At 39.2% G+C, this 27948-nt stretch overlaps 1 protein-coding gene across 1 annotated transcript in view; it reads left to right on the forward strand.

Annotated features, from left to right (window-relative positions):
* The window catches only part of LOC150084689 (inactive ribosomal protein S6 kinase delta-1-like), a 290509-nt gene that overhangs the window by 211842 nt on the left and 50719 nt on the right, over window positions 1-27948 (forward strand). Inside the window, exon 11 of the mRNA XM_090376322.1 lies at window positions 18772-18854. Coding sequence (XP_090232448.1) covers window positions 18772-18854 — 83 coding nt within the window. The remainder of the gene's footprint in view (window positions 1-18771; window positions 18855-27948) is intronic.

Below are 27948 nucleotides of genomic sequence, written 5' to 3' on the forward strand. Positions count from 1 at the left end.
CCTTCTCTGTACTCGTTCCAGCAGCTCTACATCCTTCCTGAAATGAGGCCTCCAGGCCTGTATACAGTACTCTAGGTGTGGCCTGACCATTGCCTTATACAAGGGAATAATCACCTCCTTATCCCTGCTAAAAAAATTCCTATATATCATTGACAATACACCATGAGCTACTCTTGCAGCTCGTCTGCACTGCTCAGAGAACTTCATATCTGCCTGCACCACCACCCCCAGGTCCCTTTCATTCTCTACCACTGTCAGTGTAGTACCACAAAGTTGATACGCTGCTCTGAGGTTGCTGTTTCCCATATGTAGTACTTTACATTTGTCAATGTTAAACTTCATTTGCCACCTCGAAGCCCATCTGCTCAACCTTTCCAAATCCTGTTGCAGCAGCATAGTGTCAGTAGTGTCCTTGACAACCCTGCCAACCTTCGTATCGTCTGCAAACTTGGACATTAAGCCTGATATACCATCATCAATATCATTTATAAATACAGAAAACAATAAAGGCCCCAATACTGAACCCTGAGGGACTCCACTAATAACATTAGTCCACGATGAGCAGTGTCCATTGATTACCACTCTCTGTCTTCTCCCCCTCAACCACCCCTTTATCCATAGCAGCAACTTGCCTCCAATGCCACACTGCTCCAATTTGTGCAGCAGTCTTCCATGTGCAACAGTATCAAAAGCCTTTCTAAGATCCAAGTATATAATATCAAAGTTATTCCCTGCATCCAGTTCTTTTGTGACTGCATCGTAGTATCCAATCAAATTGGTCAGGCAAGACTTCCCCTTAACAAAACCATGCTGTGTCCTAGCTATAACTGAAGTCTTGTCTAGATGATCCTGCAGTGCTTCTTTCACCAGTGCCTCCATTAATTTTCCGGGAACAGAAGTTAAACTCACAGGTCTATAATTACTTGTGTCAGCCTTTGATCCCCCTTTGTGAATTGGGGTCACATTTGCACATCTCCAGTCAATGGGTACCTCCCCTGAGTCCAAGGAAGCTCTCATAATTATGGCTAAGGGTTTGCTTACCTCCTTTGCTGCCTCCTTTAATATAACTGGATAGATCCCATCCACCCCAGGTGCCTTTCTTGTGTTTATCTTCAACAATTTCTCCTCCACTTTGCTCTCAGTTATTACAAGATTCTCTAGCTTACTGCTAGAATTGAATACACCTCTGGCATTCCCCTCGCTGAATAACTCCTCATGTGTGAATGTCGATGCAAAATATTCATTTAGTTTGTTAGCTACCCGAGCAGGGTCATCAACAGTTGACCCATCGATCTCAAGTGGACCAATCTGATTCATCCCCTTCCTTCTAGAGTTTACATAAGTAAAGAACTCTTTGCTGTTTTTCTTCGCATCCCTTGCCAAGGATCTCTCGTAATCTGCCTTCGCCTGCCTAACCTCCTTTGTAACTTGGTTACAGATCAACTTGTATCTATCATAGGCGTCCGTGTCACGTGTTAATTTGTATGTATCCCATGCATTTTTCTTCTCTGCCATATGCCTCATTAGTTCATCTGACAACCATTTAGGCCTAAACCTTGAACAATATTTCTTAGTTGGTATGTAAAGCCTAGTAGCTTCCACGATAAGTTCTTTGAATGCTTCCCATTTTGAATTTGCTGTTGGCAGTATCATCAGTTGATCCCACTGTATAGAATTTAAATACTGTCTCAGTCCATTGTAGTCGCCTTTACGAAAGCAATACCCCTTCCCTTTACCCCTAATGGTAGTTACCTCTTTGAGTAACTGCCACTTCAGCACACTGTGATCACTGCCACCAAGTGGTTCATTTATCTGCAGATTCTTAATGCATGAAGAATCACTACTGATAATCAAATCAAGAGTATTACTCCCTCTAGTTGCCTCCCGAACATGCTGATGTAGAAAACAATCATCCAATAAATCCACAAAAGCCTTGCTACTGTGTGAGTGACCAGCCCCCAAATTCCAGTCAATATCTGGGAAATTAAAATCCCCCATTATAAGACTCTCTGATTTACTGGCCCACTCTATTTCTCCGAACAGTTTCTTATTATACTCATCAGAGTCATTAGGCCTATAGCACACTCCTACTCTCAATTTTGATCTCCCAATGCTTATGTCACACCAAACTGACTCGACACTGCACTGTCCAGCGATGTCGACTGGCTTCACTTCCTTGGATTTTGTGTTTTTTAACTAATAGCATAACCCCTCCTCCCTTCCTATCCTGTCTATCCTTTCTGTAGACATTGTACTCCCCAAATTCCAGTTCTGCATTTCTTATATCTGTGTGACACCACGTCTCTGAAATCCCCACAATATCTGCCTTTGATGTTTTGAGCAATACCTCAAATTCATCAAATTTATTTACTAAACTCCTAGCATTGGTGTACACACAAGTATACATGCACCTGTTCTTTTTCTTAGCTACCCTAACACAACCCATGTGTTTACTTGTACCCCAATGATTCCCAGCAGTCTCTGAAATATCCTGCATCTTATTTTCCAGGCTGCAGCTCATTCCAATAGAAGCAGTGCAAGAATCACTTTCACCTCTGCCAGTGGCTACTGTTAATCTATTAGTCCTTGTATCCCCCCAATCTAGCAGTTTTCCGACCCACCTAACATTGCCTCGATAGCATCAGCAAACATTCTTGCACCCTTTCTATTTAAGTGTATCCCATCCCTGTAGAAGCAGTCTCTCCTGTTAACAAGTACAGACCAGGCTGAAAAAAATTCTACCCCTTGAGCCCTGCACAATCTTTCCAGGGCCGAATTGATTGACAGGGCTCTCATCATATACTCCCTCCTATCGTGTCTGGGCAGAATTGCAGACACTTTCAATTTCAACCCTAATTCACGGCTTTTTTTCATCAGTGACCTGTACTTGTCAAGTAATTCCGCCGGTCTCCTACTCTTAATGTCATTAGTGCCAACGTGTACAACTATATCACCTTTTGTGCCCTTAAATTATATGGCTTAAGTTGCTGATGCATCTAAAACCCTGCAACCAACCACCATCAAGGTCATTCTTTTGTAGATGCTGCTTTAACAGACTGATAAAGCCAGGTTTATACTCTGTCATTGCAGTGCATACATGTCATGATTGAAACCAGTTTCTTCAAATCTGATTCAGACATCATCTCAACATAGAATTCTTCAAGAATGTTGATGGAATTTGTTGTTTTTATCCCTCTAGCTGCAAGCAGGTTTTGTGAATTTTCAGAAAAAATTGTCAGGGCTTTTGACATAAAATGAATCCAAAATCCTACTGTGCACTGTCATTAATGTTAGTTTACATTAATGACAAAACACATACATATTTTTAATTGAACATATGGTTTGTTTTTAATATTTTGTACTATATATTCCAATCAGTGAGCAACAGTAAATTACTTAGCTATAGATTTTGAACTTGCTACATTATGCTACTTTTTTTGTCATTTGTTTCATAATTTTCTAGCAAAGTGTGAATCATATAATTTATATGAATAATTCACCATCTGAAAATAACTTCCTTTTTGTGAGCTATAATTCATACTGGTCTGTACCTAGCCAAAGTTACCAATTCAGAAGATGAAATAAATTGTTTTATATTTCTGCTGCTCATTAAAGTTCAATTTCCGATGAGCAGTTACAAACATGATTTTTATGTCCTATAGAAATGTTATTATTAAACTTACTGTGTGCACTTTGAAAATGCTTTCTCATGTTATTCACTCTGTTTTTGTTAAATGGTGTTTTTTTTTTTACAGAGTATCCATTTTCCAGTTTTTTGTTAATTTTGATGATGGCAAATTCTATTTCCCATTCAGTGTGAAATTTGTGCCTGATTATCTTCTATTTGGGGGGATTCACAGACTAAAAGGTTAAAAGTAGCCGCAGGCAGAGGTGAAGGTGATTCTTGCACAACTTCTATTAGAATAAGTAGCGACCTGGAGCAAGGGGTGCTAGGAGTTTCAGGGACTGATGGCAATCATTGTGAAACAGGTGGGTATATGGGATGTGTTAGGGTAACTAATAATTAAGAATAGGAACATGTATACTTGCATGTATACCAATGCTAGAAGTATAGTAAATAAATTTGATGAATTTGAAGTGTTGGTCAAGACATCAAAGGCGGATATTGTTGGGATAGCAGAGACGTGGTATCACACAGATATAAGGAATGCAGAACTGGAATTTGGGGAGTACAATGTGTAGAGAAAGGATAGACAGGACAGGATAGGAAGGGAGGAGGTGTTACGCTGTTAATTAAGAAAAACATAAAATCAAAAGAAGTGCATCCAGTTGATATAGATGAACAGTGCACTGTTGAGTCAGTTTGGTTTGACCTAAGCACTGCAAAAGCAAAAATAAGAGTAGGAGTGTGTTATAGGACTAATGACTCGAATGAGTACAATGAACAATTGTACAGAGAAATAGAGTGGGCTAGTAAATCAGATTGTCTTATATTGGTAGATTTTAACTTCCCAGATATTGACTGGAACTTGTGGGTTGGTCACTCACACACTAGTAAGACTTTTGTGGATTTATTGGATGATTGTTTTCTGCAGCAGCATGTTCGAGAGGCAATCAGAGAGGGTAATACTTTTGATCTGGTTATCAGCAGTGATCATTCGTGTATTAAGAATTTTCAGATAAAGGAACCACTAGGTGGCATTGATCACAGTGTACTTATGTGGGATGTACTTAAAGACATAATTACCATCAGGGGTAAAGGAAAGGGTTTTTGCTTTCGTAAAGGTGAGTACAGTGGTCTCAGACAGTTTTTAAATTCTGTACAGTGGGATCAATTGACGATGTTACCAACAGTAAATTCTAAGTGGGAAGCATTCAAAGAATTAATCGTGGATGCTACTAAACGTTTCATACCTAATACGAAATATTGTTCAAGGTTTAGGCCTAAATGGTTATCAAATGAACTAATGAGACTCATGAAAGAGAAGAGAAATACATGGGATGCATGGCAGATATAAGCTAGTCTGTAATCAGGTCACAAAGGAGGTTAGGAAGATTATGAGAAATCTTTGGCAAAAGATGCTAAGAAAAACAGCAAGGATTTATTTACTTATATCAACTCTAAAAGGAAGGGGATGAATCTGATTGGTCCTCTGGATATCGATGGTTCGGCTATTGATGATCCTGCTCAGATATCAAACAAACTGAATGAGTATTTTGCATCTACATTCACACATGAGGAGTTATTAAGGTTTGAAAATGGTAGAAGGTTATCAAATTGTAGCAGGGTGCTTAATGATTTTGTAATAACTGAGAGCAAAGTGGAGGAGAAATTGTTGAAGTTAAACATAAGAAAGGCAACTGGGGCTGATGGGATCTATCCAGTTATATTAAAGGAGGCGGCAAAGCAACTAAGCAAACCCTTAGGTGTAATTATGAGAGCATCCTTGGACTCAGGGGACGTCCACATGGACTGGAGATGTGCAAATGTATCCCCAATTCACAAAGGGGGATCGAAGGGTGACACGAGTAATTACAGACCAGTTAGTTTAACTTCTGTTCTGGGTAAAATAATGGAGTCACTGGTTAAAGATGCATTGCAGGATCATCTAGACAAGACTGCAGCAATAATTCAGACACAGCATGGGTTTGTTAAGGGATAGTCTTGTCTGACAAATTTGATAGGATATTATGATGTGGTTACAAAGGAACTGGATGCAAAAAATAATTTTGATATCATATATTTGGATTTCAGGAAAGCTTTTGACAATGTTGCGCATGGAAGACTATTGTACAAATTGGAGCAGAATGGTATTAAGGGTAACTTGCTACAATGGATAAAAGAATGGTTGAGTGGGAGAAGACAGAGGGTGGTAATTAATGGGCGCTGCTGTTCGTGGACTAATGTTATTATTGGAGTCCCACAGGGTTCGGTTTTGGCTCCACTGTTGTTTTGTATATTTATCAATGATATTGATGAAAGTATATCAGGTTTAGTGTCGAAGTTTGCAAATGATACAAAGGTTGGCAGGGTTGTTAATGACAGTAATGGCAGTGTGCTACTGCAACAGGATCTAGATAATTTGGGCAGATGGGCTAAGAAGTGGCAACTGAAGTTTAACCTTGACAAATGCAAAGTACTGCATATGGGTAGAAGTAACCCCAGAGAAACGTACCAACTGTGTGGTACTACACTTAAAGTGGTAGAAAATGAAAAAGACCTGGGAGTAATTGTGCAGTTAGATATGAAGTTTTCTTACAATGCAGACAGGCTGCCATGGGGTTTTGTCAATGATATATAGGAATTTTGCTAGCAGGGAGAAGGAGGTGATTGTTCCTCTGTATAAGGCAATTGTCAGGCCAAGCCTTGAGTACTGCATACAGGTCTGGAGGCCTCATTTTAGGAAGGATGTAGATTTGCTTGAGCATGTACAGAGGGCAACAAGATTGGTGAGGGGAATGAAGAGATCCTCTTACCAAGAGAGGCTTAAGTTCTGCAAATTGCAGTGGCTGGAGACTAGGCACCTGCACGGTGATCTGATTGAGGTGTATAAGGCCTTGAATGGGTTGAGCACGCTGAATTTTGATGGGATCCTTCCACTTGTTCAGATTCTGAACCTAAAGGGGCATAAATTCAAATTAAGAAAAGACAGATGTAGAATAGATGTGTGGAAATTTGCCTTTAGCCAGCGATTGGTTAATTGCTGGAACAAACTTCCATTCGTTGTGGAAGTTGATAGGTTAAATAAATTTAAGGAGGAACTGGACAGGCATTTGGAGGGAATGGTGTGACTTTTTTTTTTTTTTTTTGGCTGATGCTGCATAAGCTCATTCACTTGCTTTCTTGCATCACGTGCCACTACTACTATTCTGTCTTTTTCTCGTGAAGTGCTGGTTTTCTTAGGTATTCTTCTTTATCAGGCAATATTTGTACTTTTTTCCAATCTGCTTGATCACAAATTTAAAAAACTTCTTAATCAAAAATTTGTTCATGTCTGAAATAAGTAAAAAGTATTTTGATAAATTAAATCTTTTATGTACCAAAGTTTCAAGAGTGAATACAACAAAAAAATATGAATAATTCATTAATAAGTACATAAAAATTAGAAGTAATTATAATTATAAATATGATAAATTAGCATTAGCATTCGTTGAGGCATATGATGCAAGAAAGCAGCTTATACAGCATCAGCCAAAAAAAAAAAAAAAAAACCTTCCCATTTCACCTATCCAGTCACTCTAGATGTTTGTTTGGTTCAGCTTTAAATTCATTTAAGCTATCAACTTCCACAACAACAGATGGAAGTCTGTTCCACCAATCAACTACCCACTGGCTAAAGGCAAACTTCCACCCATCTATTCTACAACTGTCTTTCCTCAGTTTGAATCTATGCCCCCTCAGGTTCTTAATCTGAGCAAGCGGAAGTATCCAATCAGCATTGAGCCTGCTGAAACCATTCAAAGCCTTATATACCGCAATCAGATCAACTCACAGGTGCCTAGTCTCCACATGCTGCAACTTGCAGAACTTAGGCCTCTCTTGGTAAGAGCCCTCCTCCTCTGTACTCATTCTAGCAACTTTACATCCTTCCTAAAATGAGGCCTCCAGACCTGTATGCAGTACTCAAAGTGTGGCCTGACCATTGCCTTATACAAGAGGATAATCGTCTCCTTGCCTCTGCTAGCAAAATTCCTATACATCACTGACAAAACTCCATGAGATCCTCTGGCAGCCTGTCTGCACTGCACAGACAACTTCATATCTGACTGCACAATTACCCCCAGGTTTTTTTCATTCTCCACCTTCCTGAGTGTAGTACCACACAGTTGGTATGTTTCTCTTGGTTTTCTCATATGCAGTACTTTGCATTTGACAATATTAAACTTCAATTGCCACTTCTCAGCTCATCTACCTAACTTTTCTAGATCCTGTTGCAGTAGCATACTGTCTTTATGGCCTCCGTAGCCGAGTGGTCAGGAGCGGGAGTGCAATAGCACATGCTCCTGTAGTAGACCGGGGTTCAAGCCCCTGACTGCTGAATACGGTCGATCTGCCAACCCGCACTAGACCAGCATGGCAGATTATGGTCCATTTCCCTCAGCATGAATTGTTGAGGAGGCTTCCATGCAGTGGGTTGATAATGGCTGCACTTTACCTTTTTTACTGTCTTTACTATCATTTACAACCCGGCAAACCTTTGTATCATCTGCAAACTTGGACATTAAGCCTGATCTACCTTTATCAGTATCATTAATAAATACACAAAACAACAATGGGCCCAGCACCGAACGCTGGGGGACTCCACTAATAACATTAGTCCAAATAGGGCAGTGTCCATTTATTACCACTCTCTGCCGTATCCCACTCAACCATCCCTCTATCCACTACAGCAACTTGCCCTTAATGCCATGCCACTGCAATTTGTACAGCAGTCTTCCATGTGCAACAGTATCAAAAGCTTTCCTGAAATCCAAGTATATATCAAAATTATTTTTGGCATTCAGTTCCTTTGTGTCCACATCGTAGTATCCAATCAAATTGGTCAGGCAAGACTTAACAAACTATGTGTCTGAACTATTACAGCAGTCTTGTCTAGGCGATCTGTGCAACCCGTCTTTAACCAGCGGCTCCATTATTTTCTCCGGAACAGAAGTTCAACTAACAGGTCTATAGTTACTTGTGTTCACCTTTGAACCCCCTTTGTGAATTGGGAATACATTTCCACATCTCCAATCCATGGAGGCATCCCCTGAATCTAGGGATGCTCTTATAATTATCGCTTAAGGCTTGCTTACTTCCCTCATTGCCTCCTTCAATATAACTGGATAGATTCCATCCTCCCCAGGTGCCTTTTTTTTTTATTTAACTTCAGTAATTTCTCCTCTGCCTTGCTCTCCGTTATTACAAAATCATTTAGCTCCCTGTTAGAACTTAGTAAACTTCTGTTTTCCCCTTCCTTACAGAATTCATCATGTATAGATGCAAAATACTCATTCAATTTGTCAGCTATCTGAGCAGGATCATCATCAGTTGAACCATCGACATCATCTGGACCAATCTGATTCATTCCCTTCCTTCTTGAGTTTACATAAGTAAAGAAGTCTTTGTTGTTTTCGTTAGCCTTCACTTGCCTAACCTCCTTTCTGACTTGATTACAGACTAGCTTATATCGGCCATAGGCATGTGCGTCACTTGATAATTTATATGCATCCCATGCATTTTTCTTCTCTTCCACGAGCCTCATTAGTTCATCTGACATCCATTTAGGTCTAAATCTTGAACAGTATTTCTTAGTTGGTATGAAAAGCCTTTAAATTCCTTGAAGGCTTCCCATTTAGAATTCGCTGCTTTTAACATCATCAGTTGATCCCACTATATTGAATTTAAAAGCTGTCTGAGACCACTGTAGTCACTTTTACAAAAATAAAAACACTTCCCTTTATCCTTGATGGTAGTTACATCTTTAAGTAAATCCCTCATCAGTACACTGTAATCACTGCCACCTAGTGGTTCCTTTATCTGCAAATTCTTAATGCATGAATAATCACTGCTATAATCAGATCAAGAGTATTACTCCCTCTGGTTGCTCCTCAAACATGTTGCTGTAGAAAACAATCTTCCAATAAATCCACAGAAGTCTTGCTAGTGTATGAGTGATCAATCCACAAGTTCTAGTCAATATCTGGAAAGTTAAAATCGCTCGTTATAAGACATTTTGATTTACTGTATTTCTCTGCACAGTTGTTCGTTGTACCCATCATAGTCATTAGGCCTATAACACATTCCTACTCTCATTTTCCCTTTCCCAGTGTTTATGTCACACCAAACTGACTCAACATTGCAATGTCCACCCATGTCAAATGGATGCACTTGATTAGATTTTATGTGTTTCTTAACTAACAGCATAACCCCTCCTCTCTTCCTGCCCTGTCTATCCTTTCTGTACACATTATACTCCCCAAATTCCAATTCAGCACTGCTTATATCTGTGTGACACCATGTTGCTGGTATCCCAACAATATCTGCCTTTGATGTCTTGATCAGCACTTCAAATTCATCAAATTTATTTACTATACTTCTAGCATTGGTGTACATGCAAGTATACATTCACCTGTTCTTACTCTTAGTTACCCTAACACAGCCCATGTATTTACTTGTTCCATGGTGACTCCCAGCAGCTCTTGAAATCCCCAGCAACTTGCTCTCTACGCAGTTGCCCATTACAATAGAAGCAGTAAAAGAATCACTTTTGCCTCTGCCTGTGGAAACTGTTAATCCTTTAGTCTGTGAATCCACCCCCCCCCAAGCTAGCAGTTTTTCGACCCACTTAACAGTTAACTGCCCCAATAGCATCAGCAAATATTCTTCAACCCTTTCTATTTAAATGTATCCCATCCCTGTAGAAGCAGTCTCTCCTATTAGCAAGCACAGACCATGCTGAGAAAAATTCTACCCCACAACCCTGCACAATCTCTCCAGGGCCAAATTGATTGACAAGGCTCTCATCATATACTCCCTCTTATCGTGTCTGGGCAGAATTGCAGACACTTTCAAATTTAACCCTAACTCGCGACTTTTTTTTTTTTTTTTTCAACATTGACCTGTACTTGTTAAGTAAATCTGCAGATCTCTTACTCTTAATGTCATAAGTGCCAATGTGTACAACAATATCACCTTTGATGCCCTTAAAAGATATCTGCTCTGCAACATCATCAACTTTTGCTCCTGCCAGATCTACCCTGATCCTGTTTCACCTATCCTTTTTGCATAATATATTACCTGTCTCCGACAGTAGAATCACAGACAATAACTAGCACCTGTGGAACCAGTGCATTCTGCCTTGGAGATTGCCACTGTGCTGCCTAATGCATAGGAGTGAGCTCTGGTATTGAGTTGGGCAGCTCATATTAATTTCTTCAAGGGCATTTACACTACCCCTCAAACTCTCATAGACGTCCATCAGAAGGCTGAGTTGGTGCTTAATTTCTTTACAGTCTCTGGACCTATTGTATGTGCGTGCGCACGCGCACACACACACACAAAAAGACATCCTCCTTGGCTAGATCATGTCCTGTTTTAGACGGGTCTGAAAACATTTCACATTTTGCACATTTTTATAGATTGATGCGTTGGAGAATCATCCCCTCTCCCCCGAGCCACAGTACTCCTGATACTTGGTGCTTATTGCTGTTCTAGTCTAGGTCATGATTCCATTTAAGTACAATTTAATTAACAATAAAATTTAACAAGATTAATAAATTTTATTGATTTATTGATAATACTATACTAAGCTAACAGATTTCTAATACAGTGCTAAGTATTACACTATGTAATTTTACGTTAAACCTTATGCTATCAAGTTCGGCATATACATTATGCTATTCCATATTGATCTAATATACTATAACAATGGCAATAAGTTATGAACGGTAAAATCTACGGACACTAAGTATTAAATTTAAAGATTGCTATCTAAATCCAAAATAAACCAAGGAGCGTGACTAGGACTATAAAGCTACTTATAGAAAATAATTTAATATAACAATTAAGTCGATAAAATGGCTATATATAAATAAAAAATTGGTGTTTGCTGGATCTGCAAAATCTTGTCCAACATGTGGATAACCACGCAAATACACTAGTGTTCAAAGAAAGTGCATCACCTAGGAATTTCACATTTCTAACCCTTTTTTCCAATGGTATGTTACATTAATGACTAGCATCACAAACAGAAATATAAACAAAAGATATTTATTAATAGTTAAGGCAAAGTTAAGTAATATTTGACAGGTGCTCTCAAAATATTCAAAAATGAGCATTTGCAAACTTTATACAACAGTTTTGGTAAACATGACAATTATGGCTGACATGTTATTAGAAGCCCTCAGTTTGCTTCAGTTTATCAGTTTAAATGGAAAACAAAATAAAAAGTTCACCAGGTGCAAACTAATATTTAGTTGAACCACCTCTGGCCCTGATGACAGCAGCACACCGTCGAGGCATTGACAAGATCAATTTCTGAAGATAATCAACTGATAGTTCTTGGTTCCAAATACAAATTATGGCTTCCTGAAGTTCACAAAGGGTCTTTGGCTTTTTCTGGCACCTGTAGATTCCACACGATGCCAATAGTTCTCTATAGGATTGAGCTCCAGGCTGTTTTTGCTGGCCAGCTAATAGTCGTAATGGACCATTCTTCCAACCATTTTTTCACCTGTAACAAATGTAAACACACATTACTGTCAAACCTCTAATGCAGAAATGAAGCTAAAGTAACTACAGAAGTGCCTACTTACACTTTATGCCTGATGACAAGGAGCAGAGCCACCCTGAAAGATGCAATTACTTGCCTGGTTGAAATGGTCTCTAATGGTTGGCAGCAATTTGCCTTTCAATATAGCTAGGTATCCATTGGCAATTACGGAACCTTTTATAAACTGCAGGTGATACGAAATGCACCCCATATCATTTGGCTGGTAGGGAATTTCACTGTAGACACCATACAGTCTGGATGGTATTCTTGACCATGTCTATGGCGAATCGTTTGTCTCTCATCAGAGCCATGCAGGTTGAATTTCTTCTCATCTGAGGGTCCATTTGACATGCTCCTTAGACCAAATTAATCAGGTGTTTTTCATTTTTTGTGCGAGGATGGGCTTCTTCTTAGGACGACAGGCTACAAGTCCATTTTTGAAGAGGCATCTTCTGACTGTTACTGCACTTGCTACCACTCCTGTTCTTCCCATTCTCTTTTCAACTCAGACGAAGAAGCTTTACTGTCCTGTTTTGGCATAGAGACCCATTTGCATCCGGTTCCATTTTTCCTATCAGCAGAACCAGTATTCTCGAGTTTGGAAAGAAATATTCTCACTGTCGACTGATTACAAGACACTCTATAAGCAATATGACGGGAAGAACATCCTTCCTCGTGTAAAGCAACGATAGCACTCTTTCTTTGTTGGGTCAACTGCATGTAACTCGCCATCCTGACACAAGCAAGGAATGACTACAACTCTTGCAGAGCGTGCTTATATAGCTGAAAGTAACAGCTGATGCAATATTACGTCATCACCTACACATGTCAATCTTATCTGATGCAATCTGTAAGAAATATTGCCATATACTTTGTTATTTGGACAACAATTGCAATTTTAAGGGTGATGCACTTTCTTTGAACACCAGCATAGATACAAATACCAGTACAAATTTTTTCTTGTGAAAATATACAATATTCACTATGTTAGCTTTTTGGAAACTGTCAGGAAACATACACTGAGTGATCACTGAATTATGACCACCCCTATGAAAACTGAATTCGACTCGTTTACCACATGAGGTATGAAAGTGCGGAGTTAGTCGACCCACGTAGCATAGACCAGGTATCAGTGTTTCAGTTGGTAGTAAAATTCCGAGCGTGATGGGTAAAAGGAAGGATTTATTGGACTTTGATAAATGACAGGTTGTGGGTGCTCGACGTGCTGGTTCCTCAATTTCCCAAATGGCTGAACTGGTGGGGTGTTCAAGAGCCACCATAGTTAAAGTGTACCAGGACTGGCGAAAGGTCAGCGAAAGGTTGATATTAGAGGTGAGCGCCGGATCCGACGACTCGTATAGGCAAACAGGTGCAGCACTGATGAAGAGTTGATTACCCAATATAACATGGGCCAACCCGGAACAATATCTGGCATGACCAGCAGGCGACCCCTATGGCATCCTCTCCTAACCAAGATTCATCGACGTAAAAGACTCGCCTGGCGCAAATTGCATGCAAGTTGAATGTTAGAAGACTGGAAGAAGGTGTACTGGTTGGTTGAGTCACGTTTTTTACTCCACACCATGGATGGTTATGTACAGATTTGGTGTCAAGAACATGAAGCTTTTGATCCATCATGCATGGTATCAAAAGTGCAGGCCGGTGGAGGTGGTTGTATGGTGTGGGGCATGTTTCACTGGCAGGAACTTGGACCCCTGGTGCACGTGGAACAACGTATCAGTGGTCTGCACTATTGTCAACTGCTTGCTGACTGTGTACAACCTGCTATGTTACACTTTTTCCCGGATGGCGATGGTGTCTTCCAAGATGACAATGCACTGAGCCATTGGGCACTCGTGCAGGAATGGTTTGAGGGACACAGCATATCTATTGGCCTCCAAACCCCCCCGATATCAATCCCATAGAGCACTTGTGGGACACTATGGAAAGACATATCAGGCATCTGGATACACCAATCACTTCCATACCTGCATTGCTGACAGCATTACACACAGCTTGGTTGGCCATACCTCCCAAATGCTTCTGATATTTTGCTGAATCAATGCCACATTGGATAGCTGCTGTACTTAGTGCAAAAGGAGGAACTATGAAGTATTAGATAGGTGCTCATAACTCAGTGTATATTACATGCACTTGATGCTGACTAAGGTTCTTCTATAAACACAGTGTGATGTTCAACAACAATGGCCATGTATAGATTTCACCCAGGTGCAAGTGCATTTTGTAGCATCTGCATATAGGATCCAAGAATAAAGTTGTAATTGTTAAGTGCAGAGATGTGCTAAATCAAGACAGTGGGTCAATACTTTATATTGTGAAAACACACACACAGAAAAGTACACTTTTGAACTGGTAATTTTATTAAAAATTTTATTTAAAAAAAAAAAAAGGCTGGAAGAAGTAAAGCACTAATTTTTCACAGGTCAATAGCCATTTTGCCATATGTAGCAAGTAGCCGGTCTGTACTTGTTAACAGGAGAAACTGCTTCTACAGGATGTTTCTACACTTAAATAGAAAGAGTGCAAGAATGTTTGCTGATGCTATCGAGGCAGTGTTAAGGTGGGTCGGAAAACAGCTAGATTGGGGGGGGGATACAAGGACTAATAGATTAACAGTAGCCACTGGCAGAGGTGAAAGTGATTCTTGCACTGCTTCTATTGGAATGAGCAGTAGCCTGGAAAATAAGATGCAGGATATTTCAGAGACTGCTGGGAATCATTGGGGTACAAGTAAACACATGGGTTGTGTTAGGGTAGCTAAGAAAAAGAACAGGTGCATGTATACTTGCATGTACACCAATGCTAGGAGTTTAGTAAATAAATTTGATGAATTTGAGGTATTGCTCAAAACATCAAAGGCAGATATTGTTGGGATTTCAGAGACGTGGTGTCACACAGATATAAGGAATGCAGAACTGGAATTTGGGGAGTACAATGTGTACAGAAAGGGTAGACAGGATAGGAAGGGAGGAGGGGTTATGCTATTAGTTAAAAAACACAAAATCCAAGGAAGTGAAGCCAGTCGACATCGCTGGACAGTGCAGTGTCGAGTCAGTTTGGTGTGACATAAGCATTGGGAGATCAAAATTGAGAGTATAAGTGTGCTATAGGCCTAATGACTGATGAGTATAATAAGAAACTGTACAGGGAAATAGAGTGGGCCAGTAAATCAGAGAGTCTTATAATGGGGGATTTTAATTTTCCAGATATTGACTGGAATTTGGGGGCTGGTCACTCGCACACTAGCTAGGCTTTTGTGGATTTATTGGATGATTGTTTTCTACATCAACATGTTCGGGAGGCAACTAGAGGGAGTAATACTCTTGGTTTGATTATCAGTAGTGATTCTTCATGCATTAAGAATCTGCAGATAAATGAACCACTAGGTGGCAGTGATCACAGTGTGCTGAAGTGGGATTTACTCAAAGAGGTAACTACCATTAGGGATAAAGGGAAGGGTTATTGCTTTCGTAAAGGCGACTACGACGGACTGAGACAGTATTTAAATTCTATACAGTGGGACCAATTGATGATGTTACCAACAGCAAATTCAAAATGGGAAGCATTCAAAGAACTTATCTTGGAAGCTACTAGGCTTTACATACCAACTAAGAAATATTGTTCAAGGTTTAGGCCTAAATGGATGTCAGATGAACTAATGAGACATATGGCAGAGAAGAAAAATGCATGGGATACATATAAATTAACACGTGGCACAGAAGCCTATGATAGATACAAGTCGATCTGTAACCAAGTTACAAAGGAGGTTAGGCAGGCGAAGGCAGATTACGAGAAATCTTTGGCAAGGGATGCAAAGAAAAACAGCAAAGAGTTCTTTACTTATGTAAACTCTAGAAGGAAGGGAATGAATCAGATTGGTCCACTTGATATCGATGGGTCAATTGTTGATGATTCTGCTCAGGTAGCTAACAAACTAAATGAATATTTTGCATCGACATTCACACATGAGGAGTTATTCAGCAAGGGGAATGCCAGAGGTGTATTCAACTCTGGCAGTAAGCTAGAGAATCTTGTAATAACTGAGAGTAAAGTGGAGGTGAAATTGTTGAAGGTAAACACAAGAAAGGCACCTGGGGTGGATGGGATCTATCCAGTTATATTACAGGAGGCAGCAATAATTATGAGAGCTTCCTTGGACTCCGGGAAGGTACCCATGGACTGGAGATGTGCAAATGTGACCCCAATTCACAAAGGAGGATCAAAGGCTGACACAAGTAATTATAGACATGTGAGTTTAACTTCTGTTCCCGGAAAATTAATGGAGGCACTGGTTAAAGAAGCACTGCAGGATCATCTAGACAAGACTTCAGTTATAGCTCAGGCACAGCATGGTTTTGTTAAGGGGAAGTCTTGCCTGACGAATTTGATTGGATACTATGATGCAGTCACAAAAGAACTGGATGCAGGGAATAACTTTGATATTATATACTTGGATCTTAGAAAGGCTTTTGATACTGTTGCACATGGAAGACTGCCGCACAAATTGGAGCAGTGTGGCATTGGAGGCAAATTGCTGCTATGGATAAAGGAGTGGTTGAGGGGGAGAAGACAGAGAGTGGTAATCAATGGACACTGCTCATCTTGGACTAATGTTATTAGTGGAGTCTCTCAGGTTTTGTGTCCATTATTGTTTTCTGTATTTATAAATGATATTGATGATGGTATATCAAGCTTAATGTCCAAGTTTGCAGATGATACGAAGGTTGGCAGGGTTCTCAAGGACACTACTGAAACTATGCTGCTGCAACAGGATCTGGAAAGGTTGAGCAGATGGGCTGAGAGGTGGAAAATGAAGTTTAACATTGACAAATGTAAAGTACTACATATGGGAAACAGCAGTCCCAGAGCAACGTATCAACTCTGTGGTACAACACTGACAGTGGTAGAGAATGAAAGGGACCCGGGGGTGGTTGTGCAGGCAGATATGAAGTTCTCTGAGCAGTGCAGATAGGCGGCAAGAGTAGCTCATGGTGTATTGTCAATGATATATCGGAATTTTTCTAGCAGGGATAAGGAGGTGATTATTCCCTTGTATAAGGCAAGGGTCAGGCCACACCTAGAGTACTGTATACAGGCCTGGAGGCCTCATTTCAAGAAGGATGTAGAGCTGCTGGAACGAGTACAGAGAAGGGCAACAAGATTAGTGAATGGAACAAAGGGGTGCTCTTACGAAGAAAGGCTTAAGTTTTGCAAATTACAGTGTCTGGAGACTAGGCACCAGCGAGGTGATCTGATAAAGGTGTATAAAGCCTTGAATGGTTTGAGCATGCTCGATGCTGATGGGATTCTTCCAATTGCTCAGAATAATCACCTGAGAGGGCATAAATTCAAATTGAGAAAAGACAGATGTAGGACAGACATGCGGAAATTTGCCTTTAGCCAGCGGGCGGTTGGTTGGTGGAACAGACTTCCATCCCTTGTCGTGGAAGTTGATAGCCTAAATAAGTTTAAGGCTCAGCTGGACAGGTAGCGTCCATGTTGGATACTATGGGGTTAAAGTAAATAATAAAAAAATAAACAACTTAGGTGGGGCAGAAGGACCAGAAAGGATTATTTGTACTGTCATATTTATCTGTATGTCTACCGAGTATAATAGATTTGGATGATGATGTGGCTTTTAAAGTGTTTATATAACTGAAATATCTTATCTGTATTATTTTTATAACTTACATAATACAGTATACTTAAAATTCGTTTGATCATACTATTTTCATTATGTAACACAGTGGAATGGAAAGTAAAATAACGAGTTGTAGTTAAACTATGTTTAATGTTAAATACATACGATAAGCAATAAAAACAGAATATGTAGATAGATACAGTAACCAGTAATACAAAAGCTTTCGGTCTTTATGTGAACCTTCAGCAGTTAACTGTTGGATTGAAAGTTTTGAGAACGGAGAACTTGAGCATGCGATTGCAGTTATGCACAGTGAACCTCGTGATGCAACGACTAAATGTTGGAAGTTGAAGTCTGTGGTTGTGATCTATGGTAACATTGCCACCGTTTGTCAGTCATGAGAATGGTTGCTTCAATAATAGGATGAACATGACATCCTCTGTTTCTGTTGACAGAAGTATTAGCGCACGTGATGTGCAGTGACCCCAACCAGGTGCGCCGCCGGTAATGGTGGGACCGATCGACAAACATTACATCTCAGCATTGGTCGATGAAAATAGTAAATGAATCCAGAGCACTTAGGCCTTTTTACCTATGTTCATTTGATCATGTCATCATAATTATTCTGATATTGCACTCTTAATATAAATTTAAAAAATAAATAAAAATACTGCTTTAATCTACATATTGACCTTCATAACTTGTATTGCTGGAATTAAATATAATTATCAGGACCTTATTATGACTGCTTGTTTTATAATTTATAATAAACAAACAGTAGTAGTTAGGGGTGCACCTCAATTTCAGGTAAAATATAGTTAGAGGGTTCTTGGTATTATAGTGCAGTTAGAGATTGTCACTTCACTTGATAATACATTTTCTTTCATCCCTCAGAGGTTGGTAGCATTTTTCCAGTAACATGTGCATGTGATTGGTGGAGTCTTGGAGCAATTTTATATGAATTATTTACAGGAAGAGTAAGTATCTGTTGTGTCTTTCACAATAATTATTAATAGCTTTTATTATTCTTAAATTGCTGATTTCTCACTTTTAGTTTTATTTAATAAAATAAGCTTAAGGATTTCAACTTTCTTATTACAAAGATTATTATTTAATTACAAGGGTGTACTGAAAAGAATGCCTCTTAGTCAGTGCTGTAGTCGAAAATTAGCAGAAGGTATACTCTGTGAAAGTGAGATGCAGGATGTTTCCGAGACTGCTGGGAGTCATTGGGGTACAAGTAATCACATGGGTTGTGTTAGGGTAGCTAAGAAAAAGAACAGGTGCAAGTATACTTGCGTGTACACCAATGCTAGGAGTTTGGTAAATAAATTTGATGAATTTGAGGTATTGCTCAAAGCATCAAAGGCAGATATTGTTGGGATATCAGAGACGTGGTGTCACACAGATACAAGTAATGCAGAACTACAGAAAGGATAGACAGGATAGGAAGGGAGGAGGGGGTTATGCTATTAGTTAAGAAACACATAAAATCGAAGGAAGTGAAGCCAGTCAACATCGCTGGACAGTGCAGTGTCGAGTCAGTTTGGTGTGACATAAGCATTCGGAGATCAAAATTGAGAGTAGGAGTGTGCTATAAGCCTAATGATGAGAATAATAAGAAACTGTACAGGGAAATAGAGTGGGCCAGTAAATCAGAGAGTCTTATAATGGCGGATTTTAATTTCCCAGATATTGACTGGAATTTGTGGGTTGGTCACTCACACACTAGCAAGGCTTTTTTGGATTTATTGGATGATTGTTTTCTTAATCAGCATGTTCGGGAGGCAACTAGAGGGAGCAATACTCTTGATTTGATTATCAGTAGTGATTCTTCATGCATTAAGAATCTGCAGATACAGGAACCACTAGGTGGCAGTGATCACAGTGTGCTGAAGTGGGATTTACTCAAGGAGGTAACTACCATCAGGAGTAAAGGGAAGGGTTATTGCGTTCGTAAAGGCGACTACGATGGTCTGAGACAGTATTTAAATTCTATACAGTGGGACCAACTAATGATGTTACCAACAGCAAACTCAAAATGGGAAGCATTCAAAGAACTTATCTTGGAAGCTACTAGGCTTTACATACCAACTAAGAAATATTGTTCAAGGCTTAGGCCTAAATGGATGTCAGATGAACTAACGAAATATGTTGCAGACAAGAAAAATGCATGGGATACATATAAATTAACACGTGACACAGAAACCTATGATAGATATAAGCTGGTCTGTAACCGAGTTACAAAGGAGGTTAGGCAGGCGAAGGCAGATTACAATAAATCTTTGGCAAAGGATGCAAAGAAAAACAGCAAGGAATTCTTTACTTATGTAAACTCTAGAAGGAAGGGGATGAATCAGATTGGTCCACTTGATATCGATGGTTCAACTGTTCATGATCCTGCTCAGGTAGCTAACAAAACTAAATCAATATTTTGCATCTACATTCACACGAGGAGTTATTCAGGAAGGGGAATGCCATAGATGAAGTAAACACTGGCAGTGAGCTAGATGATCTTGTAATAATTGAGAGTAAAGTGGTGGAGAAATTGTTGAAGATAAATACAAGAAAGGCACCTGGGGTGGATGGGATCTATCCAGTTATATTAAAGGAGGCAGCAAAGGAAGTAAGCAATCCGTTAGCCATAATTATGAGAGCTTCCTTGGACTCAGGGGAGGTGCCCACAGACTGGAGAAGTGCAAATGTAACCCCAATTCACAAAGGAGGATCAAAGGCTGACACAAGTAATTATACACCTGTGAATTTAACTTCTGTTCCAGGAAAATTAATGGAAGCACTGGTTAAAGATGCACTGCAGGATCATCTTGACAAGAATTCAGTTATAGCTCAGACACAGTATGGTTTTGTTAAGGGAAGGTCTTGCGTGACCAATTTGATTGGATACTATGATGTAGTCACAAAAGAATTGGATGCAGGGAATAACATTGATATTATATATTTGGATCTTAGAAAGGCTTTTGATACTGTTGCACATGGAAGACTGCTGCACAAATTGGAGCAGTGTGGCATTGGTGGCAAATTGTTGCTATGGATAAAGGGATGGTTGAGTGGCAGAAGACAGAGAGTGGTAATTAATGGACACTGCTCATCGTTGACTAATGTTATTAGTGGAGTCCCTCAGGGTTCAGTGTTGGGTCCATTGTTGTTTTCTGTATTTATAAAAATATTGATGATGGTATATCAAGCTTAATGTCCAAGTTTGCAGACGATACAAAGGTTGGTAGGGTTGTTAAGGACGCTACTGATGCTATGCTGCTGCAACAGGATCTGGAAAGGTTGAGCAGATGGGCCGAGAGGTGGCAAATGAAGTTTAACATTGACAAATGTAAAGTACTACATATGGGAAACAGCAACCCCAGAGCAACGTATCAACTCTGTGGTACTACACTGACAGTGGTAGAGAATGAAAAGGACCTGGGGGAATTGTGCAGGCTGATATGAAATTCTCTGAGCAGTGCAGACAGGCTGCAAGAGTAACTCATGGTGTCTTATCAATGATATACAGCAATTTTTCTAGCAGGGATAGGGAGGTGATTATTCCCTTGTATAAGGCAATGGTCAGGCTGCACCTTGAGTACTGTATACTGGTCTGGAGGCCTCATTTCAAGAAGGATGTACAGCTGCTGGAACAAGTACAGAGAAGGGCAACAAGATTAGTGAACGGAACGAAGGGTTGCTCTTACGAAGAAAGGCTTAAGTTTTGCAAATTACAGTGTCTGGAGACTAGGCACCAGCGAGGTGATCTGATAGAGGTGTACAAAGCCGTGAATGGTTTGAAATGCTGATGGGATACCTGCCTCTTGCTCAGAATAATCACTTGAGAGGGCATAAATTCAAATTGAGGAAAGACAGATGTAGGATAGATGTGCAGAAATTTTCCTTTAGCCAGCGGGTAGTTGGTTTGTGGAATAGACTTCCATCCCTTGTTGTGGAAGTTGATAGCCTAAATAAATTTACGGCTCAGCTGGACAGGTATTTCGAACGAATGGAGGGGTGAAGTGGAAGGGTTTTTTTTTTTTTTTTTTTTGGCTGATGCTGCATAAGCTTGCTTTCTTGCATCATATGCCTCTGCTAATGCTAATGTTACATAGAGTATACTGTGCTGATTAATCAAATTCCAGAGGGTATACGGGCTATACCCATATATATACACTATTCACCTAAAAAAAAATCCAGAGGGTATACGGCGTATACCCTCCACTACAGCACTGCTCTTAGTTCATAACTTCAGTGCTAGACCATGTAGCCAATAGTTTCTAGGTAGTGTGTGCACAATAGCATTAATGCATGACTGTTTGTTTACATGGATACCGTATTAAATACAGGTTGAGTGTTCCCAATCCGAAATTCCAAAAATCGAAACTTTTGAAAAATACTCGAAAGTTCTGGAAACTGGGAGCCCTGGCTGGAAAGAGCTGTGACGCGGTGTATTGATGTCAGTAATGCACCAATTATCATCAATGCAAGGTATCTATGTCCATTACTCATCCACTTGTTTAGTTTATTCTCTGCTCTGTGGTGCAAAGATATTGTTGAAAATGTCAAAAAAACCTGATACCCCAGGTAACAATGATAAGCAGAAGAGGAAGCATTTAAGTTTATCTATAGAACAGAAAGTGAATTTGTTGAAGAAACTGGGCAGTGGTGTAAGTGTGAGACATCTTACAGAAAAGTTTGTTGTTGTAACAACCACCATTTACGACCTGAAGAAAGAATAGGGTAAGCTGTTCAAGTTCAGTGCTGAAAGTGATGAACAGAAGTTAAAGAAAAATAGAAAAACACTGCATAAAACTAAAAATGTCAATTGTGTTTTGAAAGAGTGGATCCGTCAGCGTCGCAGTGAACACATGCCACTTACAGGTCCTGGTGATCATGGAACAGGAAGGCACCTCCGTAGCCAGGTGGGAAGGAGCAGCAGTGCGTAGCACACGCTTCTTGATTAGACCAGGGTTCGAGCCCATCACCACCAAATACAGAGGATGCAGAAAGGTCAGGGAATGACCACCGCATATCCCGGAGCGATATGGCCTTAGCTGCTAATGCTCCTAAAAACCAAATAACAAACAACAAACAAACAAACATGGAACAGGCAAAGATCTATCATAAACAACTGAAAATTGAAGTGAACTGTGAGTATTCAACAGGCTGGTTACAGAAATTCAAGAAAAAACACGGCATTAAATTTTGAAAGATTTATGGTGATAAAGCATCTGCTGACCACAAGGCAGCAGAGAAATTCATTGACGAATTTGCCAAGGTCCTCGTTGATGAAAATCTGACGGCAGAACAAGCCTATAATGCTGAGGAAACCTCATTGTTTTGGTGTTATTGCCCCAGGAAGACACTAACTACAGCTGATGAGACAGCCCCAACAGGAATTAAGGATGTGAAGGACGGATTAACTGTGCTCGGATGTACTAATGCAGCAGGCACGCATAAGTGTAAACTTGCTGTGACAGGCCAAAGCTTGCATTCTCACTATTTTAAAGGAGTGAATTTCTTACCAGTCCATTGTTATGGTAACAAAAAGGCATGTATCACCAGGAATATTTTCTGATTGGTTTCACAAACATTTTGTACCAGCAGCTTTTGTGCACTGCAGGGAAGCTGGACTGGATGATGACTGCAAGATTTTGTGATTTCTTGACAACTGTTCTGCTTATCCTCCAGCTGATATGCTCAGCAAAAATAATGTTTATGCCATGTACTTTCCTCCAAACATGACTTCATTAATTCAGCCATGTGACCAGGGTATCCTTAGATCAGTGAAGTGTAAATATGAAAACACCTTGAACAGCATACTGGCAGCAGTGAACAGAGGAGTGGGTGAGAGAGGTTTCCAGAAGGAGTTTAACCTGAGGGATGTCCTATATGCTTTTGCAAACGCTTGGACCCCATTGACTAAAGACAGAGTTATGCATGCCTGGCACAACCTCTGGCCTGTGACTATGCTCAGTGATAATGATGAAGAAACTAATGATTTTGAGATCAGGATGACTGAAATCCTACACGCGAAAACAGTGCCTTCGGAGTCTGCCAGTAAGCTGGAGAAAAGTGGATATTGAAGAAGTCTTTAACATTGATAATGAGACTCCAGTCAGGAGCCTCACGTTGAGACTTTGACCGCTCCCTTGATTGGGGGTCCCCTAGATTGGTGCAGCGCATCCATTACACCCCTAATTTGCATGGCCCTGGCTCCAGTTATTCATTCATTGACTGATGGTGAAATAGCTGAAATGGTTTTAAATCAAGGTGATCTGGTAAAAGTGACGATGAAGATGCCATTGTTAACACAGCAGTAAAAATTGCCTATAGATGACATGGTGAAAAAGTGTGAACTCATTGAAGGACTAGAGCAGTGTGCTTTTATAACAGAACAAGAAATAATATCAGTTTATAAAATAAAAGAGAGACACTTCTACAACAAAAGCCTTTGCCAATGAAGTAAATGAAGAAACATTTAAAAAGGCCATTCAGCACAACAGGGAGGAATACCCAGGAACTGGGTCCTCATCCCTGAAGGACCCAGTGTCCTGGTCCCTCAACTGCTTGTGATGTTCCTTCTTAGGATTGTAAATCAAAAGGGTTTTTTTCGCATGAAATATGAATTTTTAATTAGTATTTGTTACGTTTTTATTTTTTGTTTGTTGCATTTATATTCTTTTGGAAGCAGGGACCATCATTTTTTTTTTTTGGTAAATAAAATTGAATTTTTTGCATGAAATTTAAATTTTATTTTCCACCTTACTTCAACTCCACCATGCCATATATTCCAAATCCGAAAATATCTGAAACATTTCTGGCCCCAAGCATGTCGGATTAAGGATACTCAACTTGTAGAAGCATCTTTGAATTCAAAAAGATGCATTTTTAAACATTATTATATCAGAAACAAAATCATACGTTCACCATTATGATCTGTAAAACAAGAGGTAGTTCAAGGAATTTCACCATAAAACATCTCCATGTCTGAAAAAATTGAAAGTCCAAGCATCAGCCAGCAGAGTGATGCTGAGTGTTTTTGGGGATGCCCTGAGTGTTATCCATGCTGATTTTTTTTGGAAACAAGGACCACAGCAAAGTCAGCCTGGTTCACTGAGATAATAAGCCCAAAAAAAATAAATAATAAATAATAATAATAATAATAAAGATTCAGATGAGTAAGGTCTGTCAAAGCAACGATGTTACTTCATCATGACAGTGTGTGGTAATGCTATTGTCACTCCAATCATGCAGCAGTCAAGAATTTTGTTGCTGGGATTTGAAGGCATTCTACATTTATGATGCATAATGCCATTGTAATAGAATTAAATATAACATTATCCATCCTATATTTACCATCTACAAATCAGAATAATACCAGCTATTACTACAGTGTATGGTTTATGTGAATGATAGCCTAAATAAGAATATCAACACTGAAATGTAAGATGACATGCAGTATGCAAACCTGTTATGTGATAAAGTGACAGTATTTATTAATATGTAAAGTTAGCAACTTATAAATACTGTCATACACATAAATTTCCATATTACATGTCTTATATTTCAGTGTCAATATTCTTATTTTAGCTGTATAGCCAGTTTTTTTTCCAAATTTTAGATGATAAATATAGGCTTGAAAATATTTTTCTCATTTTTATGTGCGCGCGCACACACCTGTTACAGAACTTTCAAAGGGGCAGTAGCAGTCTTGTAAGCAGAAATCTCCCCACTCCCTTAACTTTCAGAAGCATTTTTTTTTTATCAATATTTTGGTAGATAACACAAATTTTTTTAGCTTTTTTTGTAGTGCTTTATATTAAGTTGAAAACCTGCATAATAATGTATTATGCTTGCTTTTTTGACACCTTCAACCTTTTTTTCCCTTAAAAAGATTGAAAAATTTTTCAAAATATATTTTATTAAATTACAGTCAATGTATCTTCAGTATTACTGTATAAACAAAGCAAATGTCATATTTACGTATTGCTTTCTACACCAGCATGTTAGCAACATTCTTGATCTGATTATCAGCAGCAAAACTTCATGAGTAAGAATCTGCAGATAAAAGACCCACCAGGTGGCACTGATCACAGCAATGTGGGATTTATTTAAAGAAGTAATTGTAACTGTTGAAGGCAAGGGAAAGGGCTTTTGCTTTCCCAAAGCTAACTTCAGTGGTCTCAGACAGTTTTTAAATTCTATGTAGTGGGATCAACTGATAAAGTTACAAACAGGAAATTCTAAATGGGTAGCATTTAGGGATGTAATTGTAGAATTTAGGGTTTAATTGTAGAGGCTACTAGGCTTTTTATACAAAGATAATCTGTTCAAGGCTTACACTTAAATGGATGTCAGATGAACTGATGAGATGTGGTAGAGAATAGAAATGCATGGAATGCATATATAAAGGGTGGCCATAAGTGAAGTATCCCTATTCAAAGCACTCTATAGCTCTAAGTAATAAGTGGAATGCCACCAAAATTAGTAAGTAAACTATTCAAGGTATGGGGAGAAGGATCCCATGAAAAAAAAAATTTGTTCCAAAATCTGCCGATAGGGAATAAATGGCAGTGTACGAGGAAAGACATGACAAAATACCAACAAATAAATAAGACAAACCTTAATGAAATTATAAATTTTTATTTCTGCTTTTTGCAAAAAAAAAAAAAAACAAAGAAACTGAATTGTACTAAAGTTTTAAATCCAAACTAAAAAATAAGACACCTAAGAAAGCAGAAAATTTGCATAAATCTGAGTTAATTTAATTTTCCCAGCAACAGAGAGCTATAAAGGCACATCGCAAGCGTATTCTGTAAGTTTACTGTTAACAGTGCATCCCACTCTGCCTGATTGCGCTTTAATTATGAAGTTCTTCTATGTTAATGGATGTAATGCGCGCGCGTGTGTAAATGTAAAAAAAAAAAGTAATTTAAATAACTTTAAATTACTATAATATAATTGAAGGCAAGGAATGAGAACAAGATTAATGGAGATAACATTAAATATAAACATTTTTAAGACTTGCCCCCCCCTATGAATCTAGGCATTTCCAGTTTGATCAAAACTTGTTTTCCAAATAGGGAATGGCAAATTGGTATACCTAAATTTGATTATATTAAAGTTAAATCTTTGCTTTAATATAATTGAACTGAAAACTGTATTGGTAGTTTTGTGCATTTATTTAGTAACTATCAGTTTAACTGCTGTAAATAAATGGTCTTACTCACAATAGAAAGCTGTCTGCCAAACAAAGTCCACAGTTTACTACATTTATTTATTTATGATTATTTTTATTCTTATTTTATTATTATTATTAAAACATTTCCTCCTTTTTATGGGATTTTTTTGCCCCATGACAGGTACTAGTACCAAGTGCATAGGGTGGTTGGTTGTGTCTGGTTTCTGTTATTGTTATTATTGTTACTGTTAGTTGAGGAACTCTATTATTATCCTTCTGGAATTCCATATAAGCATTCTCTGGGTTCTTATGGAGGCTCTGGTGCCATTCTGGTGGTTTACACAATGGTTGGGATGATCATTACTTGTTCCATATGCTACATATCTTCAATTTCTTGTCTAGGTCTGAGTACTTCCTGATTTTTTCCTTGTATGTTTTCTGGAGGTTGCTGGTGTTGGACACTTCTGTGTTGATCAGATAGGTAGCCATTTCCTTCTTGTCATTGAGGGTTATGTCTGGTCTGTTGTGTGGGATCATCTTGTCTGCTATGATGGCAAGGTCCCAGTATAGCCTGTGAGTAGAGGTCTGTAGTACAGCTTGATGCTTTTATTTATAATACAGTAAACTTTCTTTGATCAGTTGGTATTTTTGCACTAGCTTCTGATGTCTTATCCTGGCCACCTGGTCGTGTGTGTACTCACAGACATGACCAAGTGATCACCTTGCATCCTGCAGCGATGTGCTGGATTGTTTCTGAGGCCATGTGGCACTGTCGACATGTATCGTCTGTTAGTCCAAAGTCCTTGACAATGTATTTCCTGTAGTTTCTAGTGTTGATTATCTGGTCTTGGATGGTGAGCAAGAGTCTTCCATTCATGAGCCAAACA

This window comes from Mastigoproctus giganteus, chromosome 6, assembly GCF_048544385.1.
Source record: "Mastigoproctus giganteus isolate SK-2022 chromosome 6, ASM4854438v1, whole genome shotgun sequence".
In the NCBI taxonomy this organism is placed as follows: Eukaryota; Metazoa; Arthropoda; class Arachnida; order Uropygi; family Thelyphonidae; genus Mastigoproctus; species Mastigoproctus giganteus.